This window comes from Chaetodon trifascialis, chromosome 11 (assembly GCF_039877785.1).
Source record: "Chaetodon trifascialis isolate fChaTrf1 chromosome 11, fChaTrf1.hap1, whole genome shotgun sequence".
Taxonomy (NCBI): Eukaryota; Metazoa; Chordata; class Actinopteri; order Chaetodontiformes; family Chaetodontidae; genus Chaetodon; species Chaetodon trifascialis.
Genome location: NC_092066.1, coordinates 25,874,528 through 25,890,785, shown reverse-complemented (window position 1 = coordinate 25,890,785; position 16,258 = coordinate 25,874,528). Strand labels below are relative to the sequence as shown.

At 42.2% G+C, this 16,258-nt stretch overlaps 1 protein-coding gene across 4 annotated transcripts in view; it reads left to right on the top strand.

Annotated features, from left to right (window-relative positions):
• The first annotated feature begins 3,709 nt into the window (after positions 1–3,709).
• Positions 3,710–16,258, top strand: part of LOC139338891 (serine-rich adhesin for platelets-like) — a 30,267-nt gene continuing 17,718 nt past the window's right edge. The window contains exons 1-3 of one of the 4 annotated variants that reach the window (XM_070974230.1): positions 3,710–3,987; positions 8,392–8,449; positions 10,913–11,074. In XM_070974230.1, coding sequence (XP_070830331.1) covers positions 3,926–3,987; positions 8,392–8,449; positions 10,913–11,074 — 282 coding nt within the window. In that variant the 5' untranslated portion in view covers positions 3,710–3,925. Of the gene's footprint in view, positions 3,988–7,976; positions 8,477–10,912; positions 11,075–16,258 lie in introns of those variants that run through there. The other 3 variants (XM_070974229.1, XM_070974228.1, XM_070974227.1) reach the window with 3 other exon arrangements.

Below are 16,258 nucleotides of genomic sequence, written 5' to 3'. Positions count from 1 at the left end.
GGTTTCTGAGTCTGTTTAATAAAATGTGGTGATCTACTGTATCAAAAGCAGCACTTAGATCCAGTAGCACCAGGACTGTGAGTTTTTGTGAGTCCGCATTACACCTGATATCATTTAAAATCTTTAAGAGGGCAGTCTCGGTACTGTGGTTCACTCTAAAACCAGACTGATATTTCTCTAAAATGTTGTTAGTATTTAAAAAATAATTTAGTTGGTTAAAAACCAGCTTTTCTAAAATCTTACTTAAAAAAGGTAAGTTGGATATGGGTCTGTAGTTATTAAGAATGCTGGGGTCTAAATTGCTCTTCTTCAGAAGGGCCTTCACCACTGCCGTTTTGAAGGCAGCAGGGAAGGCACCCGTCTGAAGAGAGCAACTCACTATATTTAAAATCTGTTCCTCAAAGAATCCATAAAACGTCTTTAAAAGTGATGTGGGAATTGGATCTGAACGGCAGGTTGTTGGATTTACCTGGGAGAAAACTCGACCACGTGTCCTCACATCGACCAGGGCAAAACTCTCCAGTGTTTCCTCAGGTAAAATCGACTGTCCAGGTGTGTTAAAAGTTACATTTTGATGTGATACAAGCCTGGATCTGATGTCGTCGATTTTACTTCTGAAGTGGTCTGCAAAGTCCTCGCAGAGGGCGTCCATTGGTGTCTCCGGGGATTTTTTAAAAATGGTGTTAGTTAAAAGATCGAAGGTGGAGAAAAGTAATTTTTTTTTTTATTATTATTTGAGATGAGGTTTGAGAAATGGGATATTCTTTCCTGTTTGATTGTTTTATTGTATGATTTGAGTTGTTCACGGAGCATATCATAGTGAATTGTGAGTTTGTTTTTTCTCCACCTTCTCTCTGCAATCCTGCACAGTCTTTTTGATTTTTTAATTTCATCTTTACTTCTAAAGGTAAAGGTTTTGGTTTTTACCGTTTTTGTTAAAAGTGGAGCCACAGAGTCTAAAGTTAATTGCAGTTTCCTGTTAAAATTGTCAACAATAAAATCGCAAGGTGCAGGTAAGACTTCTGCAGGAGTGCTCTGTAAAATCTCGATAAAATTTGCAGCCACTTCAGAAGTTAGGTGGCGTTTCCTCACTGTTCTCACCGGGGCGCCCTGATGGTTAAAACTGGCGATGTTAAAATACACACAATAATGGTCGGGCACAGCCAGGTCAACAACAGAGGACACACCAGTAGGGAGGCCATAAGTTATGACCAGGTCCAGGGTGTGTCCTCTGTTGTGAGTTGGCTGTGTGACGTGCTGGTTAAACGTCTGCCTGTAATGGTTTGTATAGTAAAGATGTCCGGTTTCGGTGGTAATGACAACTGTGGACTGTAGGGTTGCAGGTAGCAGCTGACACCAGGTGACAGAACAGGTCTGGACAGGTTGTCAGAGAGACTAACTAATATATGAGACTAACAACCACTCATACTCACATTCACACCTACGAACAATTTGGAGGCATCAGTTAAGCTAAACTGCATGTCTCTGGACTGTGGGAGGAAGCTGGAGCATGTGGAGGAAACACACTCCAACATGAGCAGAACATGCCAACTGCACACAGAAAGGGCCCAGCCAACGGGGAGGTTCAGAGTCAAGATTTTTGCTGTGAGGCCACAGTACTTACCACTGCATCACTCTATTGTTATACACTCTGCATAAATTCATATTCTGTATTTTTTAGGAAAATTTCTATAGGCTGTGTGGTCAGAGCTGTGGCTTTGCTGCTGAACAAGCTTATGTTACCAATGTTACATTGTACTCCGCTGAGCATAATACAGCCTTACTGCCATAGTGCTAACATTGCTCATTACTGCAGTCTGGAATTGCTAACATTACTTCTCCTGGTCGAAAAGTATGAAGGTAGTGACTGTGGACAGTCAGTGAGGTTTGAAGTAGTTCTCCTCCTATTCTCCTCCTGTATGCCTGTAATGTCCAGTGTGTCTCCACCCAGTGGTAATGCATTTTGATTGATTCTGGGAACAACTAGCAAACCCAGCATTAGCTAGATTCTACTGGCCTTTTGTAGAATATATGTCAGTAAGTAATAACACATAAACAGAACAAGGAATCACAATGTTAATTCAGACTGTCTATCGGAAATTACATTATATGTCGTCTTTTTTTTTTTTCTTCTTTTTTTGTTTTACAGCCTAAATGTGCCATCGGTTGGGTGTGCTAGCAGCATTTCAACAGGGCAGGATAAACTGTTCACTGCCCTGACACATGGTTTACAAAAAAAACTTCCATCAACACTAATTCTGTCCACCAAAACCTGTCTTGTGTTAAACTGTGGATTTAGAAAATGACGCCATAAAACATGCTGTTTGTCAGTCACAAACTTTAGATTTTGTCATTGATGGTATAATTTTTATGCTGTAAGTTATGAGTGCAAAATAGGTAACAGCTGACTTTCATGATTGATTAGATCACTGTTTCATACTTGTATCTGAGGTTGTAAAATGAGTGTTTTTGGCTGGAAATTGGAAACTCCTGTACTCACACTTTGAGTAATTTTAATTTTGTTGCAGTTAAAAAATGGCACTGAGTCGAGTTCATTAATTTTTTTCACATCACCATTCAAACATTCCTGCATTGTGACTCAAATAAAACACTAATAATGTGACCATCGTAACTGTTGTTGTTTTCTAGCAGTAATACACATCCACTCCTAACAGAAGCCTCCAGCAACATCTGACAGATTGACATGTTAAAGGGGGACAGGAAGCAGTATTTTGGACCAAATGGTGTGCCATATTGATGTCTGCTTAGAATTCTGAATCCATAATTAGTGAAAAGGGAGTTGTTATGTGGATAACAGAGGATTTTAAGGCAGACATATGGTTGGTTTGACAGGACTGCTGGAGCAAACAATGATGAGCACCGGGAAAAACCAATACAGTCAAATATAATATATCCAGTGTTATGTACTGTATGTGTCCTCTGTGTATTCACTCTGTTTGTTCAGACTTACCATGGAACATTTCATAAATCAATGGTGCTACTCTATGTTTCTTATACTCATAAAAATCAGTCATGTGCAGAGCCAAATGAAAAATGGCTGCATCCTAACAAGCATGTTCTGTTTCAAGGTGAAAAGATCTGGGGCTAAACCAAGATCATCCGGGACTTTATTTTGATTTGATTATTTTGATGAAGTGGGCTGGTTACTAAATATTTTGATTTTACAAACAACAATTATCAAAAATAGAGGTTTATCTCTCTTTTAGTCAACACTCAAACATTGTAATGTTGTGTCGGCTACAACTCACCTGTTCAAAACTGATTAAATAATTGGTGCGTCCCCATATATTTGAGATATTTATAGTAGGCATACAGAATGTTTTTAGCTGGACAAATGATTATTTGATCACTTTTTCTGCATTGACAATATAATACAACGAGGATGCGGCAGAGGAGCAGCGCGAGACCCGCGTCAAGCACATGAGCGATAAAATACCGGAAACAGTCACGATCTTCCTTCAACGTAAAAGCAGCATTTAGGGCTACAAAGCAAAATGCTGAAATGACGACATTAAGAGAGAGGACACATCCCATATGAAAGAGAAAAAAACATAATGTATTTGTGCATAATGTTTATTTCACTCACTTATGTCGTCTTATGCGATGTCTAGTAAATGCCAGCCTTCAATAGCCTACGTCTTCGTCATACGACCTGGTCTTATAATGACAGGCTGAACAGGAAGTCCTCTTCGTTTGTATACTTGAGGCTTTCATTGCAGCTGCACCGACTCTGCTGTCACAGCTAACCGGGGCTTCATTTGGCACCCCCCTCGGTCACAACCGCTGGTTAACAGGGCAACGGTGAAGGCTGAGCGCTCGAGGACAGTTGGTTAAGTGAGTGTAGCACGAGCCCTGCTGGTCCCGGAAGCGACAGCCAGAGAATGAGAGCGCGAGCACTGCAGTAATGATGCGTTTTATTCTGGACTGCCTGAGGACACCGAGAGTGAGAAACCCCAAGGATGAAGGGTAAAATCACCGCTAAAGCTCTTCCAGAAAGAATGAGACGTGTTCTGTCTGAATTTTTAACTTTTAGTTCACCAAAATGTAAATAGAGGCTGCCATCTAAAGTGATAACAGCCATAAATCAGATTTAGGCATAAAGTGAAAATAGTGCCGACTGTGGCGACCCGGGGCCTGTCCCGGGTCCTTCAGCGGTGAGTGAATCTGACGTTCTTTAGTGTCTGCTGTGTGCCTGTAACCAAGAAGATACAGGTCTGACGTGCATGTCTTTAAGTAGTCCCATGTTATGCTTTCATTTTACACTTGTACTTCGTAGTCCACGACGTTTCATTTGTTACTTCACAGATCAAATTTTGATTCGGAATACATCAATTATACACAAACTGTCCAGCAGTGAGTAAAGTATTTAGACGAACGTCATAATTTACCAGCTTCAACACGAAAACGATGCTAACACACAGACCTCAGCCATCAGGAGTTACTCTAAACATAATATAAATCATTTTTAATTTTATTAGTATTGATTTTGAAATTATGGCCAAGATACTGAGCAAGACATTTGACGGTGTAAAACTTGTCTCTGTGCTTTATGACGGTCATAGTCTGCTGATTTAACACTGACTTAAAATGACCTCAAACCATTTCTATACTGTGATTTGTTAGTAGCTACATCAGGATATGTGTGATACGCTGATCAGCTGAAATACAGAGAGGCTGATGTATTGATCCAGGTAATAGACTATAGGTCCAATATAAATATGACCTAACATATATTAATATTACATTCAGAGATGGGCCATTCTGCATGATGTCTAATATTACTTTTACAGTTGATAGCTTACTTTTAATTATTGGTTAAATAGTGATTCTTCAGAAATACCATAAGTATCTGTCTACGTGGATGAATACTTTATTTCAGTACAGCCACTCAGCTCAGACAGTCACACTGAGCCAAACTGCAGCCTGCTAACAGCCCACGTCAGCTTCCCTGCTAAAGTCTCCTTCTCACCTCACTCACAAACGTGAACGTGCGTCTTGTCCTGCACCTACGCTCGTCGAACGAGCAGCCTAACAAACATTCACCAGGGAAAAGAGCACTGCCAACGTCAGTTTGCAGGTATGATAGCTAATTAGCTGCTCAGCTGCAGCACATGAAACAGCATGTACATGTACCTACAGATGTCACTTGGGTCCAGTTAGACGCTGGCATGGTCCTTAGACTTTAACACCACTAACAACACTCTGTCTGCACATGCCATGTAGGCTACAACACAACATCATTTACTTTGCTCTTGACATCGACATGCACCTCCAGCTGTCTGAGAGGAACTGGAGCATTTCTGATATTTCCCTGACCTTTTTTTCCCTCCTTTTAATAATAAAAAACTATTAATAACAAAAATGGAGGACTAAATGCAATTTCAGTTGGACTTCAATATAAAAACATTGATGAATGCACCTTTAAAGAGATATTATTTTTAGTTAGAAATTGATAATATGACTCATGCTTTTCTAACTCAAGATGTTAGAGCTAGGAAAGATCTAATAGTACTAACTGACATATACTGAGGGTTTTAAAGGCGAAAAACTACCATGTTCCAACATAATATACAAAAAATAGATGATATATGTGACAGAAGTTCCAAAAGGTAATTTAAGGAAGAAAACAGTATGTGAGAGCATCTTCAGAAGGATCGGTTTAGAATGAGTTGGATCAACATGGATTGCTTTAAATCAGTGTTTAATAAACCAGACAGAAATCTAAGGGGAAAAGGGCTTTAGTCAGCCATTTTTTAGCTCTTCGTAATAAGAGCAACAGACGGCTGTTGGAATAATAAAAACTCTGTCCACGTATGAATAGACCAGATCAATGATATATAATTGGTATATAATTATATAAATATGTTATATTCTGCTGTGGCAAGTGGATTTAATGTTATCACTGTCAGCAAGAATTTTCCAATGTGCTCATGCTTACTTAATACTGCCTTAGAATTTGCCAGGGAAGTCAGTAATGACAGTGACAGTAGCAGCAGATAAGCTGCTTAGTTAACTAAATACAGACCCGCAGTTCAAGAAAATATAGTCTGTTTTAAAGATTCATGCTTCTTTGAAATTAAAGCATTCAAATCAATTATTGCTGAGGTGATTCAGATTCATTTATTTCTTTTAACAGATCAGGACAGATGTACAGGCATGCTTAGCAGCTGAAGCAGCAGTGTATGAATGAATGAATGAATGCATTAAGAAATCCTTGCTCCCCGCCAGAAACTGGGTGAACATCAGCACTCCCCTGCAGGCTTGCGTTACAGTCAAGGACAGCAACTCAAATCATACTGACACAGTCGCTGTACAGTAGAAACCGCTCACAGTGTCAAGCTCAGACACAAATGGAAAAAAAGACACAGCTAATCTAATAAATCTGATTTGTCAGCTTAAAACCCCAATCGTGTCTGGTACACTCCGTTATAGAGCTGAAAACAAAACAAGCAATCTAAATATATGATCTGGGATCTGAAAAAACATAGTGGATATCTTTTACAACTTTCACCCTTTAGAAAAACAAGGAATCTATTAATGGATTTATCAGTAGTGAAAATCTATGACATCAGATTTAATCACACTTGAACATCAATTCGAGTATGTGCATTTTTTGTCATCTTCCTCATTCTGTTATACTTTTAAGTGGTCTTACATTTAATTCCAGACACCAGTGTCATGAAATGTAGAGGTCTCAAGGTTTATCTGCTCCGGAGATGTCAGAAGGTACACTTAACTGAAACAGACATAAAGCGATCAGCCAGGGAGAAGACATCACTCTCTTGGAGTTCTCCTCACAGAAGATCTGGTCCAGTGTGCTGGCTGCTGGGACCACTTTCACCAGACAAACAGTTGGCCTGTTATCAAGTTACTCACTGAATTAAGATGAACGGACATTTGTCATTTAACTGGTGAAAGTGGCTTTCTGTTCCAGTGTTTAGTGCAGCTAAAAATGAGAAGGAGTTACCTTACTGTTTTTTACCTTACTGCTGCTCTTTGCTGATTAGACAGAGACAGTTAGTGTCAGTGAATCTGGGAATCTGCACCTGTACTTGCATTCACAACATCATTTTCTTAGGAAGAGCTGCACTGTGGAGCAGTGTGGTAAACACTCGCAGGATGAGGTGGACAGAACACATCTGAGTTGGTACAGATCTGGTTCGATATAGTCTAGAACAGATGCTGGCAAAAAACAGTGGACATGCACATGGCTGTATACATACTGTGGTATAAGTGGTGTCTGTGCACAGACGTGTTGACATGTCTTCAGCTGCATGGTCTGTGCTTAGCATATGTGTGGTCAAAGCTTGGTTTAGATCACACAGGATCTAGCAGCTATGCAGACGTGGAAAGTATAATTTGTATTGAATATATTCACAATAACATCTTTAAAAGATGACATTATGTCAGATATGTTCACAGCTTGCTCTGGTGCCCCAAGTTCCCAAAACGAAACATTCAGCTTTAATGTTTTTTGCTTACCTAAGCATCTTTGAGTATCTGAAAAAGCATGCTGAATAAAATGCACAACTACCATTATTATTATTATTATTATTATTATTATTATATTTACGGTGATAAATATAATATTTACTGTCAATCAGCTGGTCATATATTTAAAGTGCATTTGTGATTCCTGAGTGATTGGTTATGTTTGTGCAGACTGCTGCTTCTGTGCTCCCTGGGATTTTTATGAATGGCTCGGTCAGTGCTTGCTGTGTGTGTGTGTGTGTGTGTGTGTGTGTGTGTGTGTGTGTGTGTGTGTGTGTGTGTGTGTGTGTGTGTGTGTGTGTGTTTGTGTGTGTGTGTGTGTGTGTGTGTGTGTGTGTGTGTGTGTGTGTGTGTGGACTGATGCATACTGCAGTGGCCAGTGATGGTGATGGAGCGGGAGGAGGAAATAGAGGTGAGAGATGTGTGAGGACTGGAGAAGCAGCATGATGGTAGGAGGGAAAAAGGAAGCAGGAGAATGACGTGAAGGGAGGAGACTAGAGGAGAGGAAATAGATTCTCCTCCGGATGGATAAGCCTACTCTACTGCCTTCACTCTGACTCATCCCCCACTCTCCTTCCATTCTCACGTTGGTGCATTCTGCCTGTATGCATCGATCACCACAGACACACACACACACACACACACACACACACACACACACACACACACACACAGACACGTTCACAGAGGCAGCTCCGCCTCTTCTGCAGTGTAGCGACAGCTAGTGAGGGCAGCAATGGAGGAGCCAGCAGTGCAGCAGGAAAAAATAGAGGGATCATGGGAAGGAGGGCATGATGGAAGTAAGGCAGACTGGAAGAATGAGTGCTCCCTCTCCTCCCTCCTTAAACACTCCTGTCTTCTCTGCTGGTCGTCTCCCAGGGACACTGACGTCGTGGAAACGGATGAGAGAGTCCTCACCAAGGCGGCCGAGATCAGAGTAAGAAGACCGCAGCATCTAGCGCTGGTGTGTGTGAGTGTGTGTGTGTGTTTGTGTGAGTATGTTGGGTTTTTATACATCTGTGTGTGTTTTGCGTTGGTATCATATTCATTTGGGTTTAATATAAATTATATGGACAGGACATAAATCATCGCATGTGTGTTTGCGTAGTTTTTCCAGTTTAAGACTCACTGCATTTCCCATGATGCTTTCATGTGATGCTATGATGCTATAAAACTGGATGAAGCTGTAGATACACTTTTGCTCTGTGCCAGTCTGGTCTGGTCTAATTTTGAGGCACTGTCTTAAGGCCAGTCCTGTCCCAAAACCAGTCACTGGATGACTGAAGTAAAGTCTATCTTCAGTGATTATCAGCCACAGTCTGATGTAATAGGAATTTGGGTGCATCCGCTAATTTTCATTAGAGATGAATCTGTGTTAGAGGAATAACAAAACCTGCAAATCATCATTCAAGCTGGGACCTAAAAAAACCTCTGAAATAATGAATTCATTATCAAAATTGTTACAGAATATTTTCTGTTGATCAACTAATTGAGCACCTGTGTTGATTTTATTTGCAAGCACGCTTTAGTCATCTATCCTAGATCAAGCATCAACCTTCGGGACAAAAAAATGAAGCCAACACGGAAATCCCCAAAAACTGCAGTTCCTGGATTGGCCACTTGAGGCTGGCTCCAGATGCGAGTCAGTCCCCATAGACCCCCATATTAAAATGCTTGATTTAACAGCAGAAATAAACATGTTTACAGCACTACGGTACTAAAATTGTTTTGGTGTCTGTAACTGATTTCCTGAATTATGATATAACAAACAACATATTAATCATATTAAGGCTTATGGACTTACAATGGAAGTGGCCACTTTGAATGACAGCTAGACGCTAGGTTTCAGCAACCAGGCTTCATTTGGCCTGCCTCATCTCCACCCACGCTCCACCTATTTGCCCATTTTTGTATCAGCCTGGAGTTTGGCTGAGCACTGCCAAGATGCCAACTGTCACCGAGCTTCACAACAGCTCTTCAGAGATCTGTGGTTGATGTCACAGAGACTCTGTCCATGTTTCATACAATATCTATGCCCTACATGGACACACGGTACAATGCTTAAATCCCTGAAAAACCAGTGCGTATGTGTCAGTAAGCTTTACAGGATTAGTCAGTGTCAAAAACAATCAAAATTGCCAAAAAAGACAGCGATACACACAGCAGGCCTGTGGCAGGCAATCTCTCCACATACAGGGGTTGCTGGGTTCAAATTAGAATGAGGCTGCCATTTGTACTGTGCTGTACTGAGTGGGTCCATAGCTCAGTTTTGCCCCTTAGCAGCTTATCCCTGGCTGAGTGTTGCCTGGGTCCAGATATTTGAATCCACACAATCCACTGAGTCCAGCTTACTGACTCTTCAGAGTTTGGCATTGTGACGAAGCAGACTATCCAATCAGTGCCATGGGCAGGACTAACATGGTTATCAGGCCGTGTGAAGCTGTACGCAGGAACTAAGGAGCAAACTTTCAAACTCGGCAGCACTGCTAAAGTGGGAATTGAGATTGTGTTACTGCATTGCCTATTTCTTGCCTCAGATGTTATCAGAAACATATCGTGTGCTGTTCAGCTGTAATATGAGGAAGTTTGCGACCATGTTGAATCAATTTTGGTCTCTGTACGTCACCCACCAACCAGAGCCTTCATTGGTCTGTTGCATCCAGATAAGTTGGTCTCCAGTGATTGGTTAGAAAAAATCGAATCCCCCTCTGAAATAGCTTAGAGTGAAGGCGATGTCAAACTGAACGATAAAAAAAGGAGTGTAATACGTTGACAATTCTGTCTCAGCGTAATGTTCTGCTGTAGCACTAATGGAATCATGTATGTATTGTTTCAAATATATTCCCACCTGACTCTAAAATACATTTACTAGATTGCAGACTAACAAAATACAAGACAGGAATGAAGTTCTCGAAAGGCATATTTCTTCATTTATTTTGGAGCAGAACCAGCAGAGTCTCCCTGCCTCCTAACCCAGATTGAACAGCTATGCTAGGCTTTTTTGTTTTTGTTTTATGGGTGTGCTTAACAGACTCTTGGTAAATCAAAAAGCAGTGTTTAAGAGACTAAATCTTATTTTAAGTAGCTGTCAGATCACATGTTGAGACAAACGTGGTACATGTTAATGTGATCAAGCATTCACTGGTTCCCTATAGGATCATTTGAATGCAGTGAAAGGACATTTCAGACCACCTTTCTGTGTGTGTGTGCTTGTACATGCATGTTTTATCATCCCACAGAGAAATCTGAATCGTTCTTAAATCCTAAAATGTGTGTGTGTGTGTGTGTGTGTGTGTGTGTGTGTGTGTGTGTGTGTGTGTGTGTGTGTGTGTGTGTGTGTGTGTGTGTGTGTGTGTGTGTGTGTGTGTGTGTGTGTGTGTGTGTGTGTGTGTGATTGTAGGAGCTGGAGAATGCAGTGGCGGTGGAGAACTTGGAGCTTCAGGAGCAGCAGTCAGACCGCAAGGAGCTGGAGGACACTCTGGTTAAACTAGAGGATCACAAACAGAAGCTGGTGGAGCAAATAAAGGCAATTAGACAGCTGTGCTATGAAGAGAGTCAGCAGGTAATGATGATCTACTTCTGTATGGTTAGTTCACACTGTGAACTGCATGAAAACTTGCTAATGAAGTAAATACTTTATGCATTTGTAAACAAATAACCTGTTGCCATATAAGTGACAGTCTGCGCTGATGTCGGTGTTTACATCGTTAAAAGGTTTCCGATTCTACCTTGGATATTTTTTAGTATCCAACTCACACATTACTGATGGCTTCCAAATAGAGCCCGACTGATACAAGACCTTTAAAGCTGATGCCCATTTCAGTATTTCATTGATTTAAATATCCATTATTTACATTTAGTTATTGACGAGTTCTGCCTAAGATTTTATTTCACAGAACATTAGGCAGTTGAAAAATAAACTTGATTAATTGTCTAACAGTAAACCATTACAACTGCAAGAGCAAATATCACTTGAATTATTGTTATTATAAGTGTTCAAGCCCTTATTAGGCTCTAATTACAGTGAGATGGAATGATCGTGAAATGGTATAATTAAGCTCCAAAAATTCAATTTTGGAAAGGCCACGCCCCTCACACAATAAGTCTGACTGACTTGAAATTGAACACACAAGTCCAACTTAATGTGCTGCACAAAAAGCTTTTGTACCATGAGAGTCCTCCATGATGGATTTTCTGCCATCTTGAATTTTTTGAAAAACATTAATATGAAAAGAACTTGTTGGATTTTGTCTGCATAACGAAATGGGTATTTTGAGATACACATTTCTTTTATAAAGAGGCAAGATGGCCACCATTAACCAAAAAAGTAAGCAAGCAGCAGAGCACAGTGGAAAATGGTCATAACTCCTTTATGATTTGCCCAATAATCATAAATGTGGGTCCATATCTCCAGGCTTGAACCTGGAATCTCAGTTTGCAGCCATACTTTGTGTATTGTGTGTGCAGACCTGTCAACTGTCCTGCTTTTCCTGGGATTCATCCGTATTTTACCCTTCACTCCCGCTGTCCTCCCCTTTAAAGATTTTGTCTTGTATTTTTAACCTTTCATTAAAAAAAAAACTTCAAAACAAAAAGAGGTTGGCTGTAATGTAGATTCCCTTCCGGTGCAGCAGGTGGTAGTATGTAGAACATTCGCCATGACATCCAGTGATGAGAGGTCATTCATTGAAACAGCAACCGCCAATAAATCAAGAAGAAGAAGAAGATGGATGGAGGAATGGAGTCCCCGCCAAAACGGCTTCAAGTATCTCATCACATGGGAGGAGGCTTAATGAAGAACAACATCAGTCAAAGTCAAGCTTCTTGTAAAATATGCCACACTGATTTTCTCCACAAAAAAGTCTCTTGGATTATGGAAGTCCTCCATGATTGATTTTCCACTATTTTGAATTTTTTGAAAAAGTAAGAGCAGTAGAATTTGTTGGATTTTGACTGTATCAGCATGAAAATTGGTATAGAGCATTGCCGGACTGAGGTACACATTTCAGGCAAGAGTTAGCAATATCAGTCAAAAAACAGGGCCGTCATCAACCACAAAGTTTGCAAAGAGTGAGCTGTAGCAGGAACATGGGCATAACCAGTCAACCGCAACCAGTTCGTCCAGGCCTCATGAATCTTGGTACATATCTTCAGGCCGTGTTTTGGAGTATGCGTACAGAAGCATTTTGAGATCGATTCAAAGGGGGTGCCACAGACATTGTGTACCTCAAAAGCCATTTGACAGAATTTGATCAAGTGTGCATGCACTGGAGTCAAGTATTGACCAAAGTCTGAAGTGTCATGTTGATTGGAGCAAATGGGCGTGGCTCATCACATATTAGCTCGTCAAACACGATGCCTTTGAGCAATCTTGATTAAACTCATCGGACATGCTGTGCTATCTTCTGAACATACACATAAAGTTTAATTCAAATCAAATGGAGGAGGGAGTAAAGGGGGCACTTTGTGCAACAGTTGAAATACTGTAGGCTTTGTTGATGATGAAGTATGTGGTCTGTTACTCCTTGTTAAGCTGAAGTGACTTTGGTCACCTCTGTGCAGGCTAAAACCCGCTCACTGCTGCTTTTGGCTGTAATTTTGGAAGATTGAGCTGCTTCCTTCTGTTGAACAAAAAGGGCTTGTCATGTTCAATTAAATGTTATACATTAAACATTAACTTTCCTCTGCTCTACAGACATGACATGAGCTTGTTGCATGGCACACTAAACAACTGATTTAACAACAGACGAACAGCATGTAGTTTACAGCAGTTATCAGTATTTTACTGACAAAAGGAGAGGATGAACTTTCTTACTGGCTGCTCCACAAATATATGTGGAATCAAGTCTGTCATCGGCCATAGACCACTCAGCTGCTGTGTTATTGGGTCCAGCAGAGGAAGTTTTAAATGATAAATTAAGTGAACTTGTGATGCTCAGGATCCTACTGAGCATCCTGCTGCTTATATTGTTCACGCAGCCCTACTAAACAACACTGGAATCTGTCTCTGGATGCTTTCGGAATGGAGAATTACATGTAGTGGACGTAATTAATAAGAGTTTATCGTAAAAATAACAACTAGTATAAACACACAGATCTTGATTAAATGTGCCACTTAAGAAACAAAACATTTTGAAGCTGATGGAGCAAACTCTGATTTTCCTGTTTCTCTGGGGAGCTCCACACCAGGTGATTCACAATTGATGTCTTTTGACCACTTTGACATTGTGCTTTGTGAGTTAGTTGTGTGAGTTGTGAGTTGACTTCAAGGTTTAATGACAATTTTTTATCTCCCTCCTCAAAATGCGGGCCCCTGACTCACTGCTATATATCAGCCATACGAATCATCACCCCTCCCTCCTCTGGGAAGAGCTGATCACAACCTGGTTCATCTCCTGCCTGTCTACAAGCCCCTTGTCAACAGGCAACCAGCTGTGTCCCGCACAGTGAAGAGGTGGTCTGACGAGGCTGAAGAGGCTCTGAAGGACTGCTTCAAGACAACCGTGTGGTATATATTCAGTGACTCTCATGAGGAGGACATCGACAGTTTGACAGACAGCATCACGGAATACATAAACTTTTGTGTGGAGAACACTGTACCCACCAGGACTGTACAGTGTCACTCTAACAACAAACCCTGGATTAATCCTGACATTAAGGCTCTTCTAAAGGAGAAGAAGAGGGCCTTCAAGTCAGGAAACAAAGAGGAGCTGAAAACTGTTCAGAGGGAAGGAAAATCAGGGAGGGGAAGGACAAATACAGGAGGAGAATGGAGGAACAGCTGCAGGAGAACAACACCAGAGGAGTCTGGAGAGGCCTGAAAACCATTTCAGGCCACCAGAAGCCAAACTTGATGAGCTGAACAGCTACTTCTGCAGGTTTGAGGAAGCATCTGCCCCTCCCCCAGCTGTACCAGCCCTGCAGTAGCCCTCCTTTGTTCTGCCAGCACTCTGCCCAAGTACCCCCCCCCCCCCCCCCCCCCCGCAGTATTCAGCTCACCACCTCCAACGCCACCCCCCACTGTTCCTCCTAGCCCCCCATCCACTTCACAAGACACTCAGCCCCCCTGCTCCAACTTGTCTCTCACACCTCTCCAGGTGAGAAATCAGCAGAGGAAGTTAAAGACCAGGAAGGCTGCAGGACCAGACGGCCTCAGTCCCAGACTCCTCAGATCCTGCTCTGATCAGCTGAGCGGGATCATTGGACATTTGTTCAACCTGAGTCTGAGGCTGGGAAGGGTGCTGCGACTCTGGAAGACATCCTGCGTGGTACCTGTGCCAAAGACCCCACATCCTAAGGACCCTAGCTGCTACAGGCCGGTGGCACTAACATCACACCTCAAGAAGGCCTTGGAGCGGCTGGTCCTTACCCACCTGTGTCCCCTGGTGAGCTTGTCCATGGACCCGCTGCAGTTCCCGTACCAGCCTGGCATCGGAGTGGACGATGCCCTCATCTTCCTCCTCCATCGAGCCCTGTCTCACCTGGAGCTGCCGGGGAGCTCTGTTCGGGTCCTTTTCCTGGACCTCAGCAGTGCTTTCAACACCATCAGGCCAGCCATCCTGAGGAACAAGCTGGAGCTTTCAGGAGTGGACCAACACCTCACATGCTGGATAGTGGACTACCACCGCCCATAGTATGTGAGGACACGGGACTTTGTGTCAGGGACTGTCCTCTGCAGTGTGGGGGCCCCCCAGGGAACGGTGCTGGCACCGTTCCTCTTCACCCTTTATACAGCGGACTTTTCCCACCTGTCACCCACCTGCCACCTGCAGAAGTTCTCTGATGACTCTGCCATTGTCGGCCTCATCACAGATGGGGACGATAGGTCATACAGAGGACTCATTCAGGATTTTGTGGACTGGTGTCACCAGAACCACCTGCTGATTAATGCAGATAAAACCAAGGAGTTGGTGGTGGACTTCCGCCGCCGCCGCCCGCACTCTCCCCCATCACCAGTGAACATCCAGGGAAGGGACATTGAGATGGTGACATCTTATAAGTACCTGGGTGTTCATCTGAACAACAAACTGGACTGGACTCATAACACCACTGCACTTTATAAAAAAGGACAGAGCAGACTCTACCTGCTCAGGAGGCTGAGGTCTTTTGGGGTGCAGGGGGCACTCCTGAAGACCTTCTATGACTCTGTTGTGGCCTCTGCCTTGTTCTATGGTGTAGTCTGCTGGGAGCAGCATCACAGCAGCTGACAGGAAGAGGCTGGACAAACTGATCAGGAAGGCCAGCTCTGTCCTGGGATGTCCTCTGGAACAGGTGGAGGAGCTGGGGGAGAGGAGGATGACAGCCAAGCTGTCCTCCATGACAGACAATGACTCCCACCCCCTCCAACACACACTCACTGCACTGAGGAGCTCCATCAGTGATAAGATGCTACATCCAAAGTGTGTGAAGGAGCGGTATCGCAGGTCTTTCCTTCCTGCAGCTGTCAGACTGCACAACAGAAACTGCTCCAAGTAATCAGTAGAATAATATGTTTACAATCTGTGCAATAACCTGTGCAATAATGCAATAATGTGCAATAATCAGTGCATAACAATCTGGAAATACTATCTACAATTTCTTAGGATGACGTTATTCTTTTATCCCACTCTTGCATTGCACTTGTTCTACACTTTATTGATGCTGCTGTATATTGGAATTTCCCCTCATGGGACTAATAAAGGAATAGTGAATTGAATTGAATTGAATTGAATTGAATTGAATTGAATTGAATTGAATTGAATTGAAT